Source organism: Centruroides vittatus, unplaced genomic scaffold (genome assembly GCF_030686945.1).
Source record: "Centruroides vittatus isolate TY-2023 unplaced genomic scaffold, ASM3068694v2 scaffold_1478, whole genome shotgun sequence".
Taxonomy (NCBI): domain Eukaryota; kingdom Metazoa; phylum Arthropoda; class Arachnida; order Scorpiones; family Buthidae; genus Centruroides; species Centruroides vittatus.
The window spans coordinates 47,975-60,929 of NW_027122680.1; the positions used below are offsets into that span (position 1 = coordinate 47,975).

At 33.3% G+C, this 12,955-nt stretch overlaps 1 protein-coding gene across 2 annotated transcripts; it reads left to right on the forward strand.

Annotated features, from left to right (window-relative positions):
• Nucleotides 1-72: 72 nt before the first annotated feature.
• On the forward strand, nucleotides 73-12,698 carry NC2beta (negative cofactor 2beta). 2 transcript variants are annotated; one of them, XM_067284807.1, is made up of 5 exons: nucleotides 73-230; nucleotides 7,830-8,045; nucleotides 8,111-8,274; nucleotides 12,222-12,286; nucleotides 12,378-12,698. In XM_067284807.1, exons 1-4 carry the CDS (start codon nucleotides 194-196, stop codon nucleotides 12,240-12,242), a joined length of 438 nt encoding a protein of 145 aa, XP_067140908.1. In that variant the 5' UTR covers nucleotides 73-193; the 3' UTR covers nucleotides 12,243-12,286; nucleotides 12,378-12,698. The 2 variants fall into 2 exon arrangements, with proteins under 2 accessions (XP_067140908.1, XP_067140907.1); XM_067284806.1 differs by lacking the exon at nucleotides 12,222-12,286.
• Nucleotides 12,699-12,955: the final 257 nt, after the last annotated feature.

Sequence of the window (12,955 nt, forward strand, 5' to 3'; positions counted from 1 at the left end):
AAATTAAATTAGTTTTATATGCGTACAAAATTAAAATACAGATTAAAATTTATATAAGAAGTTATACGAACTGGCAACACTAGTTTTGTTTTTTAATATGGCTTCTATCGTTTGTGTGGAAAGTGGAATGTTGTTGTACGTCGTGCCGAATTACTGGGCGTGATTGGTTTAGAAACTGTTTACTTTTAACCACATGAGATTTAATTTAAATCGAGAACGTAATACCGATCGTACGTATGAATTTCTAATAAATTTCCTTCGTATAAACACTATAAACACCTGAAACAATGCATTTGTATCTGTTTTAACTTATTGAATGAATATAAACAAAGTATTGAATTATTCACCTTCATTTTATTATAATCTAAAGGGTTTTTCATTTCTGAAAGAAATATTAAGTTTGTCATCATTGACAACCTGATGTCAATAATGGCATACTTTCCCTGTTAAATGTGCATATGTTACATATTCAAAGAGTTAATTCGTATTATTAATCGTTAAATACACACTATATGAAATCACAAAGGCAGAAAATACTTTAAAAGTTAATTTTAGAGCGATTTAAGCATTTTTGAAGTATTAAATTGGCTTGATGCTGTAGTTTACTGTAACAAATTAAAATTGTTTATTAAAGGTACTTATTGCACAGATTATGAGGTTGTTTTGTGGAAAATAGGGTGACGTTTCGTTAACCTGGCATTGTTGGGATCGACGCGGTGCCTTATATGGTTGAAGTTTTTTTATTCTCAGACACAATTTTACAAATTTTCGCATTTAAAACTGTACATATCCACCCTTTATGATTATTTAATATGCCTTTTCAGGCAACTCCTACCCTTGGTTGGCTTGAAATGAGAATGCTATTCTTACTTTGTGCTCTGTACACTTTTATTGTGTATAAATGCAGACATAGTACATGAAAAGAAATGTACTGTAGCTGTTTCTGTGATGATTATTGATTCCAAGTGGATTAAATATTTCTTCTGCTTGTATCAAACATGCTGTAATGTCTTTGGAAAAGTCTTTAGAGAGATCATGCATAAGCTAACTGGTTTTATCTATCACAGCATATGTTGTGTTGGCATTTGTCATCTCTAAGAGGCGAACCCTCTCGTTCCTTTTCGAGAATTGCACGTTTTAGATGCTTTTACATGAAATCTTAACTCCAGATCTGCCTAATGCACAGATAACCCCCAATGACGATATGCCGACATACCAGATGCAGGGTTAATGGAATTTCACCATAATTAAAAGATACCTTTAAAATCTTAGGACCAGTTTTTGATGTCCAGTCCTATCACCAGTTTATGCCCGGTTAAACTAGAAGGGATTTAAGGAAATCTTTGGAGCATAGTAACTTGCAAACAATTGTTCCTATACTTGCTTTCTTTTGCTTTTTATGTCACACAGGAATGGTTACAATCCTAACTGAGTACTAATATTACAGAGCAGAGATCATGTTTGACCCCACAGTGGCTAAGTAGATAAACCACTGAAGTAGTTGATTGTGGGTCCATGTCTCACCAGTAGGCTGGCTACATGGATTTTTTTTTTAGTTTTCTTTTCATGTCTAACACCTAAATAGGGCCAAATTCCTACAAAAATTCTTCCCAGAAGACACTTCATTGGCAGATTTCCTATGTTGCATTGCCATAATTTGTGTTCTATTGGGACCCTAGACTTCTGTCAATAAAATTTGTTTTTGAACTTTAATTTATGTAGGAAAAATTTATTAAATGAAGTTTCAGAAATTATTATATACTAGCTGACCCGGCCACGCGTTGTTGTGGCTCAAAATGTATCTATTATAAATGTGTAACACTTCCCCCGTGGGGGAATTTCAAAAAATCCCTTCTTAGTGTACAGTACATTCTCTTGACGTACCCTATTAAAACACAATCAAAAACACATTTAAAATAGTATAATAAAAGCAGAGTTCTTCACAGTAAGCCTTAATCCTGTCCCTCTCCCCCGCAAGGAATATCAAAAAATCCCTTTTTAGTGTATATTCTGTTGACGTAACCTATTAAAACGCAATTAAAAACGCAAAAAACCGCATCTAAAATAGTATAATAGAAGCCAAGTTCTTCACGGTAAGCCATAATCCCGTCCATTCCCCCCCCAGTGGGGGGAATTTCGACATGTATATTATATAGAAACACGTGCATATTCGAATGCAACGTTGTGTCAAAATTTCAAAGGAATTGGTAGGAACAAACGAACATTATATTTTATTTATATAGATAGATAGAAAATGATCTGCTTTAGTCCATTCTCACTGAAAAGCATAATGCCTCACAGAAAAGCAAACTTAGGTCATCGGAAGTTAGCGCCATCTGTTGGACATAAAAGCCTTAATCCATATATAAATATATTTTTGAAAGGGGGGAAATGGTGGTCTTCACATGTGCCAGAAACCTTCGCGGGAGTGTATTAAACAACTTCCCGAAGTTTCATGGCAATCGGATAAATGGTGTGGTAGTGCATGAAGGACAAACACACACACACACAGACATACATTCATTTTTATATATATAGATTATTATTAGCGGGTGGGCCCGGCGTTGCTCAGGAAAAAGTAACAATACCAAAGATTAAGATTATTACCTTACCCGTTTTCACAGAATGCAAGAATTGGGTCCCCCTGTTTCCTGACTAATTAGAGAATTTTTAGATGAATCTAAAAATATGTTTGATTTCCTGCAAAAACAAAAAAAACTGCATCTGCGTTTGCACGTTGCTTCCTCTTAATAATTCCATTGTTGAAAATTCCATTGTTACATAACACTTCCATTGTTGGTGGAAGTGTTAAGCCTTAATCCTGTCTTCTCCCCCATGGGGAGGAATTTCGAAAAATCCCTTCTTAGTGTGCATTCTCGTGACGTACCCTAACTGTGTACCAAATTTCAACTTTCAACTCCTAACCGCTGGGCTCTGCGCTGATTATTATCATCAACTCGTCTCTATTACATATATAGATTCTATAGAAATAGGGAACTCATGCGCAGACTGCAAAGCTCACATTTGTGGAAAATAAAACTCGTTGAGTCTAATGGTAGGAGAATTGAACCAAGTATTTGATTTTTGTATTTAAAAAGTGAAGTGTTCATTCCTCGGAAAAAATGGTTCCAGGAAGTACAATATTCAAATACTTGAGTGTTCATTTAGTAATTTTCAAAAAATGAAATGCCTTAGATTCTTTCACTAGTTTAGCTTTTACCATATTCTCTGATAAAATCATCTGCAAAAATTAATCCTTTACATTAATTACTAGTTTGAATTAATAGCGAGGTTGAGGCCGAAGTTTTAAACTCGAAAATGTGTACGTCGGATGTTCAGCACCGCTTTCCTGTAAGCCTAGAAGTTTGATAATGGCGTTTGGAAAGTCAATGGAATCATGCTCGACATTCCAAACGCCATTGTCAAACTTCTAGGCTTACAGGAAAGCGGCGCCGAACGTCTGACGTACATGCTTATGCGTTTAAAACTTCAGCCTCAATCTTGCTAATGTAAAGAATCTTTTCATCATATGCTTTTCCATTATTTGGAAACATGCCATATAACATTAAACAAATCATTCTTTAATCTAATCAATTTTATAATTTTTTTATAATCTTAGCAAACATATATAATATCGTCCATTTATTATTACATATTAGAAGGAAGCATTATTTAAATTAAGATCACTATTTAAAATCACAATTCTGCACATTAATAGAAGCAATAAAATGACGTGTCATGACGTTGACGGAGGTTGAATTTTAAAATTTAGACCTGGAATGGAATATATCGGGGGGTCAAGTGTCATCCCCATGTTAAGTCAGTGGGAAAATTTTTCATTGCAAAAACATAAGTTAACATTATCTGACATTCAAAATATGATGAAACTGTTGCCATATTTTTTTAATAATGTTCTCTTCCCATTTTTCTCAAAAATTTGATCATATATACCTTAACCAACATTGTTAATATATTATACATTGCATTAATAAATCTTGCAAGGTAATATACATTAATATATCATACTTTGCACAATGTTTATTATGTAAGTTAGAGAAGTTTTAGAACAAAGGTAAGAATTGACTGCTTATGCAGAATAATAAGTCACTTTAATTTAGCATCCCTACTGATCTAACACAAGTTTGCAAGCCATTGTATTTCAGCCAAGGGCAAAGTTCTCCTAGTAGCGAACAAATTCTTTTCCTTTATAAATCTGTTGTTTAGTACAAATATGCGCTCCAGTTTTAATATTCTGTTCAAACATTACATTATTGCCTTTGAGATGATTCTTTATACATTTGCTTATAATTGCTATGAGAATTATTATATTAAAAATAATAATCTACACATTGATAATTATATTTTATTAGCATGGATTAATTAAGAACTGTACAAATAAATTTATTTATAAAAAAAAATATGATCACTGTGTATTATCTATTTAAAATGTCCCTATTCACTGCTATATGATAAGGATAGGTAACAGTTCAGATACTACAAAGTTTCATATGCTGAAGATTTCCACAGAGAAAACTAGTTCCAAACTTGCCATTACATGTCTTGTGGCATTGAATGAGCAGTTTTATACACAGAAATTGCCCATAGCGGGTGTATATTGTGCTTGTGTTATGGTTTTTTGCCAATCAAGCACCACAAAAATAGTATTGGTAAGTTTTGAAACAATTTTTCCTCAGACAGTATATGATTATCTTATGTAATACAAGTTTGTTACTTAAAAGATTCATATGGTGTTGCTAAGAACTTTACAGTATATTCAAATTATTTTAAACACAGTAAAAAAAATATATATATATGTATTAATATTTGTAAAAGTTTCTAATTTTTCTTGCATATTTACCATCAATAATCAGCATTTGTTTTATTTAGGTCTAAAGATAGATATATAAACAAGGTGCTACAATAAGTGTGAATAAAAAAGTATATTTAATTCCAATGTTTAATGCTTCTGTAGTATTTTCCAGAATAAGAATGAAGATGATGTACTAGATTTTGAAAGTGCATCACTTTACTGCTGTAGATAATATAGATGTTTACCTGTTTTTAATTTGAATATGTCAAAGTCCAAGCAGTTTGCCCTATAGTATGTAAACTCCCAATATTTGATAATGACACACTTTGTGTTAAAGGTAAATGTCACGTGGGCTCGAAGGAAAGTGACAATGCTCAGATATGGAAAATTAATGGTTTTAGTGGCTAAACAGGATTAGAGTATACATAACAGACTCTTAGATGGCTAACCTGAGGCAGCAGAGGGAGCAATAAATCTTGCCTGTAGATGAAATCAATGAAATCAGTTAGGAAAACCCAGGAAAGTTCAATAGTCCACAAAGTCTAGAAGAGTTGATCTCACCAGTTTTCAGAACACCTTTCTAGAATAAATCCTCTGTCACGCTTTTTTAACTGAGAATCATTCCTTTCTAGCCCTTTGGTAATCTCTGTTCTGTATTCAAAAGGCAACTGACCTGTCAACTCCAAAGCTTCGGGTCCTTGTTTCTTGTAGAAAGGAGAGAATGCCGAGGCATTGGTCGAGGTCACATCACTGTCGAGATCGTCCCACGTGATAAAAATAAGCAGTAGATTTCCTCGATGACTCTACAGAACAGAAGTTATCCTTGCAGAGAAAATGGCAGTTTGAATGAGATTTTATATTTAAATATTTAAACCATTTTGGTATTTGAATCATCCAAATTCTTCACGAAACGTTAAATTTTTGAGAAAAACTTCAAAAATTCAACCATTATACAATCTGCTATTTTATTTATATAAAGCAGATATTTTCTTGCAGAAATGCAAGAAATATGTCAAATTTCAAATAGATTATAACAGTTAAAATATATTTTACAATTGGGCTGAATTTGAAAAAAATTATAGTCCTATAAATTCCACAGTTGTCCATCCATCTGTCTTTCGTTAATCTCGAGAATGGCATAATTTAGATAAATGAAAGATGAGACGAGAAACTGGAAGATTAGGGGAAGGAGGCCTCAATTAACTATATATGAACTTCTGATGCAAACTGGAAGTCACATTGTTTCAATTTAAAAATTTTTCCCCGACAGGCGTTGACCGGCATGACTATTGTTAGAGGAAAAGTATGATGTGCAGGGACTGTTTTAAATTAAATAGATTAAAAATATGATTAAAAATTGCAGCCCAACATTGTGACAATGTCACAATAAATAATTACTAGTTTTCTAATATATGTTCTTCCTCATAATGAATATAGAACTAGTTTCTCTGTTACGAGAAAGTTCTGCGCACTAGATTTTGAAGTAGCTACATTGGATAACTCGTTTTGAGGCAGATAGTAGTGGGTTTAACCTTCCCTAGAAAACACCTTGGCGTATTATTAACCTCAGTACTAACCTATGTCTGGTGTAGCCGAAATCCAGACCTCGGATAGATACGGCACGTAGAGAGAGAGAGAGTAGCAGCAAGACTGTGTGAAATGGGTTTTTGGTCTTACAGAAGTAAACAGAAACTTACATTATACCTGCATGTCAAAGGAAACATTGTTATAGACAAAAAATACCATCTTAATTGGACAGCAGCAAACTGGAAATGTGTCCTGTGGTTAGACAAATCTCTCCCATACCGTACAAAAATGTGAGCAGACAAGTTATCAGACATCACCACAAAACTCTCAAAAAATATCTAATATCAATGCAAGTTTTCCATTGTCTTTGCAAGTCAGGATTTTTTGGACATGCTGTCCTGGGAGAAATGATAACTTGCATTCTATTAATTCCTCACATTCTGCATGATCCTAAGCAACATATGCTGCTGCCTTCTCTTTCACCTTTGCCGCTCCATGGGACTGGGATATTTCAACAAGATTTCACACAGCCAGTTGCTGCATGCTTAATGCAGCTGTGGATGTAACAAAACAATGTCCCTGTGTTGAGCTGAGTATTAATATATCAAATTAACACATTACTGAATGTGAAACATTTATAGCTGATAACAATATTCAATTAGAAGATCTTAATGGCCTATCATTTTCAATCAATGTTTTACCATTGTTAAATCACTTGTATCACTCATATACCCTGATCAAGACACAGTAGCATCCCCAAAGGTTGTTTGCAGCATTTGAAATTCTTCTGCACTAATTTTTCAAGTTTCCAACAAGATTGAATGCAGGTTATTTGTTTAATGTCATGCATTTTAAAACTGAAAATTGAATAAGTTATATAGTCATTAGTCAACTGTTACTCGAATACTAATGGACAAATTGCCATGAAACTCAAGCAGGAAGTTGGCAGTGCTTCCCCACCATGGAGAAAAATCTGACGTGGATTCTAACGCCCTCCGTGGTTTGAGTACCTGGATTTTTTTATCACACCTTGTGCAAAAACGGACCATTTTATCGGAATAGCACTTACTTTTCTATGTAACTTATTTATGTTATAAGTTTCATAACTTTTCAAATGTAACAAATTTTTCATGTAATATTAGCTAAATTAATTTTGTAGTCATTTTTCCTTCTGTTGGCTATAAATTTCAGTCTTGGATGCATACTCACAGCCATTGACATACTCCAAAGCAGCATTTCCCATGCTTTTCCAACTAGGAAACAGTAATCTTTCTTGAGTCCCACTTTGTTTGGCTAGCTGTGATGAAAATGGCCACCCATGAGCAATCGTTTTCATCACAACTAGCACCTTACCGAGCTTACAGTACAGCTTGCTGCACAGTATTAAGTAATAACTCTACTAATTGTGTAAATAATTTATACAAAAATGTTAATTGTGATTTTATATACATTTTTAAACATTTTAATTTGAAATAAAAAATTAATTTTCCAGAGATAATGGCAGAAAATGATGAGGAATTGACGATTCCCAGAGCTGCAATGAACAAAATGATTAAGGAACTCTTACCGCAGATAAGAATTGCAAATGATGCTCGAGAACTACTTTTGAATTGTTGCACAGAATTTATTCATCATATATCGTCCGAAGCGAATGAAGTTTGTAATAAACAGCAAAAGAAAACAATATCGGCAGAACATGTATTAACAGGTAAAAGAATTATATTTGAATCAAGATAATGTAGAAAAAAATAATATAATTACGTAAATTCTTAGCTTTAGAAAACGTTGGTTTCGGAGCATACAAAGAAGAAGCGGAAGCCGTTTTAAAAGACTGTAAAGCCGTCGCAGCAAAACGTAGAAGGCAAAGTACAAGATTAGAAAATTTGGGTATTCCAGAAGAAGAATTGCTTAGAGTTCAGCAAGAATTATTTGCTAAAGTAACTTTAATCTTGATGTATTTTTTAAATTTAGATTATAAAATGGTTAGCATAGTTGTTTTAGTATGATAATATCATTCAACTTTCAAGAAGCTAGAATGTTTGTAATTCTATCAGACCTTTGAAATTTAATAAACACTGCAATTCAAATGATGGAATAACAAACATTCCAAAAACATTAGCCATTCATTTAATAAAAACATATGTTCTGGCTTCTTTCAAGACGTCTTTGTTTAGCTAATTAATTTATCCACCTGGAGTCATCACACCCCATCCCAGAATCATTAATACCATTCAGTAGATAGAACTATATATGAACAGGTGCAGATCCGGGAATTTTATTTGGGGGTGTGCTTTATCTGAATTTCAATATTGAAAATCTATTATTTTAGTATCAAGACAAGAAAATGGGGCTGTACTATGGATTACCACCTATGGAATTTCGGGACTTTGAGTATATTTCTGAACTGAGGGGACTGAGATGAGTTCAACGATACCCTACTTTTGGACGGGAGACGAAAAATAAGAAAGTTATAATATTTACGATTTCTTGCCTTTCACAGTGCATTCCATGCCATTTCAGATTTTTCCGCCACCTAGCGGTGACGGTCATCTCCCAGAGGGATAGGTTAGGTTTGTTGGACAAGCCACAATAGCTGCTTGTCCAACAAACCATGTAGTACCAGCTGATTGCAAGCAATAGCGATAGCGAGTGTGTCCGCGGCTGAGGGCCCATAGGCCCAGAGGTGGAGGAGCACAAGGGTGTGCAAAAAGGACTTAACTCCAACTGCAGACGATCAGTGTGCTCGTGGATCAACATCTGCCTCTGTTGAAGGTATATTTGGCCGACTTTCCGGACTGCCTGTTAAACACGTGATAGGCTTAGAGGAGAGAGCGATGTGGCTCTTGATCATCGCATGATCGCCGGAAAAAAGTATGATAACTTTCTTATTTTTCGTCTCCGGTCCAAAAGTAGGGTATCGTTGAACTCATCTCGGCCCCCTCGGTTCAGAAATATACTCAGTCCCGAAATTCCGTAGGTGGTAATCTATAGTATCCTCGAAAATAGCAGATCTTACCCCAAGAATTTTAAGCTTATTTATTTCAATAAATTTTCAAACTATCTAGAATTTTAATTCAAATGTATGAAATAAAATAATTATTAAAATTTGTGCTACTTTTAGTCTCAGATCTGGCAAACTGTAATTATTTTGTTTTTGTATCGCAGTTGCTTTGTTGAATTTCAACAAAGTTTGTTTGCAAACATGTGCCATTATTTTATCAGAAAAATCATGATACAGAAAAGCAAAATGTCTTTCTCAATTACATATAAAGCAGCAACTTCTTTTTATATTTTGTTGATGCTTTTATTTAGACACTAGAGCAATAACTTGTCACCATTTTAAATCAAGTCAGGCTCTGGTTAAATCAGCAGTTAAATTGTGTGCAGGTTGCACATTGGTGGACTAATGGTTAATTGACAGTTCTTGCCATCAGTGATGAGTTGGCCAGGCTAGGATTCCCAGAATCCAGGCTGACTTGCATGCCATTTTTAGGCCAACGCTCAGCACATGGCATATTGAAAGTGCAATAGAAATCTGTTAAAACATACAAAGCTATTACTTTCGTAGCAATATCATTTATTTACAAAATTTATCACCGATAAGAAAGATGAATAAATTTAGTGTGTTCTTATTCTCCGAAGATATCGACGTTTATTAGAATAACCAACTTTCATATTTCATAAAACAGACATTTCATATTTTTGCTGAGTACATGTTTTACGGATTCATTATTTGTTATAAATATCAACATAAGTAGTTCACGATTAATTAAACATAGATATGTTGAGATGATAATATACGAGTAAATATAAAAATGATTTCATTAAATTTTATTACTAACTTCAATAAGAAATACTAATAATAGTAATTACTTAAGAGTTCAATAAATATATGTAAGGACTTATATTTTATGATAGTCTTTAAATTTAATAAAAAATATATATCTGTAATATATTTAAAAAGTAAAATCATTAAATACACATACAAACCCAATAACTATTTTGAATGGTTTATGCAATTAACCGCAGAACAATCTCCCATTTTGCTTTAAAATTCAACACTAAAATTACAACAAACATGTGGCAACAGACTGTGGTACACTGATTTGGCCTAAAAATGGTGCATAAGTCAGCCCAGGTTTATGGAGCCTTAGGGCGAGCTATCAGTCGGCTGGTGTTTGCACACCTTTAGACAATAAGATAATTATCACTAAGAATAGGTCTCAATTATTCTAGTAGGGAGATTTGCAGGTTTAGGGTGCTACCTATCTGCTAGGGAAATTATAAACCAGTTTGCAATGCACTATGGAATTAAAACTGGTATTTGTAAATCTAGCTTTTTAGTCGTACTATGGAAAACTCTTTTCTACTTAGAATTTTGATTTTAGGGAGTGTGAACACACCCTCCGCACACCCTAGATCTGCCCGATTCAGAGGGATGTAGAGGATGCATACACATAAAGTAAATATGTTTTTATTGTTTTAAATAGTTTCAGATGTTGGCTGCCATTTTGTGAAAATAATATAATTTTGATTATGATTTTAATATAACTGATCTCAAATACTTTCTTATTCTTTGTATCAGGTTTCATGTGCATATAAAGAAATCTAATATACAGGGTGTATCAGTAGAGCGGTTTCAAACTTTCAGGAGAGATACTTTCAGGAGTACACCTAGACAATGGGAAATCAGACCTAGATGTCTTGGCAAAAATGCTGGGACGTCTTTGGCTGGTGTAGCGATATCTATCGTGTACATTTTTGCTGTACTAAGAATAACAAACATGTTTTCTCACCCTGTTTGTGTCCTTTCTTTCTTGTGTTTTGTGTCGTCACTACCGCACCAGGAAAGCGTTTCTGACCATGCATTGCTATGTGATTTCCCATCGTCTAGGTGTACTCTGTCTCTCCTGAAAGTTTGTAACCGCTGTACTGATACACCCTGTTATATCAGGCTATATTACTACTACTAATATTAATCAAATATTATGTAATTTGGCACTAGAGACAGGTGTTAGGCATCATCTCTTGCTGGATTTAATAATTATAATTTAAATTAATATTTTAATAATTAAATGTAGCAAGTGATGGCACCTAACACCTGCCTCTTAGTGCTAAATTACATAGTATTTAATTAGTAGTGGTAGTAGTAGTATTATTATTGTTATAGTCTGATATAATCTTGCAATTGTTTGGCTTTAATATATAATTACTGGGTTTAAGATGTTTATATTTCTAATATATATTCTTAATTAAAATTGACTGACAGCATTTACAAACTAAAAATGTATGGTGCCATATAACCAAAGATGGTTATCTCATGCTTAAATATATCCAGAAGAGATCAAACCAGAGGCTCAGGTAGCATAACTAGCAATGCATCCACACGGTAAGCGGCATTTGCAGGTTCGAGTCTAGCTCCGGGCCGATTCTTTTCTTCCAGAATTTTCTAAATTATTAAATTTAATAGAGATCTCTCTAGTGACAAATTAATTTAAAATAATCGCGATATAATCCAGTAGTTGTTGGCTTATTACTAAAAATATACATTGAAGAAACACAAATTGTATTCTTAAATTCATTACTCGCTAAAGATTGTCTCCGTAGTTAAAAAGTCGTTTTTGTTCTTAGTCAGTGTGCGAGCAACAGATTTAAGAAGACAATTTGTTTCTTCAATATATATTTTAAAAATCTAATCATTTCCCTCATAGGGTATGTAGGATGCTGTATTTCTCTTCTTTACAGATGATTCTTGATTTACACAAATTCTTTTTTATGAATTAAATATTGATATTGACATTAACATGTGCATTATTTTTCATATGAGCATATATATATATATATATGTATTTTGTGTTTTTAAAACTTTATATTATTTTATTAGTATTATCTTGATCTGAAATGATGGTCACATCTTTTACTTATGCAGCACAAGAATATATTTACCATGTAAATTGAGTATTGTCTGTAGCTATTGACTTTTTAATCACTTCTTCAAATACTACATTCATTAATAATAAATTTTAAATTATTTCTCGAGGCGAGACAACAGCAGCAAGAAGCCGAACAGCAAGAATGGCAACAGATCCAGAGAGATCAACAGTTATTATTACAACAGCAAACGAGTACCGTGGACGACGACGACGAATACTGACTCTATTTTATTTGACGTCATTTGAAAACTGCATGCACATCTGAACAAAGTTTTGATTTTTTTTTTTTTTTTTGTCTTGTTTTTGGTGAACCGTGTCTGGCGTGAAAATGTGTAGTGTCTTCGACCGAACGATACGTTTAATTTCTCAATGTATAATAAAAAAAGATTTGCTTACATGACAAGAAATAAATGTTTTAACCAACGAAATTTCGTGAAATTTTTACTTTAAATTGCTCGAAGACGACGTAATATTTCCAAAATCAATCTTAATTATCGGTTCGATATTTTTAAAATGCGATCAAACTTGCATAAAACCATAATATAATGAAATTTCGATACGTTTCAACATTGCCTCGCTCATTATGAGATTTTGATATTATTTCATTTTTAATTAATCGTCGTCTATATTTTTTCTAAGTGAAAATAATATATTGAACAAATAGTTTCTGATTTAAAGGTGAAAT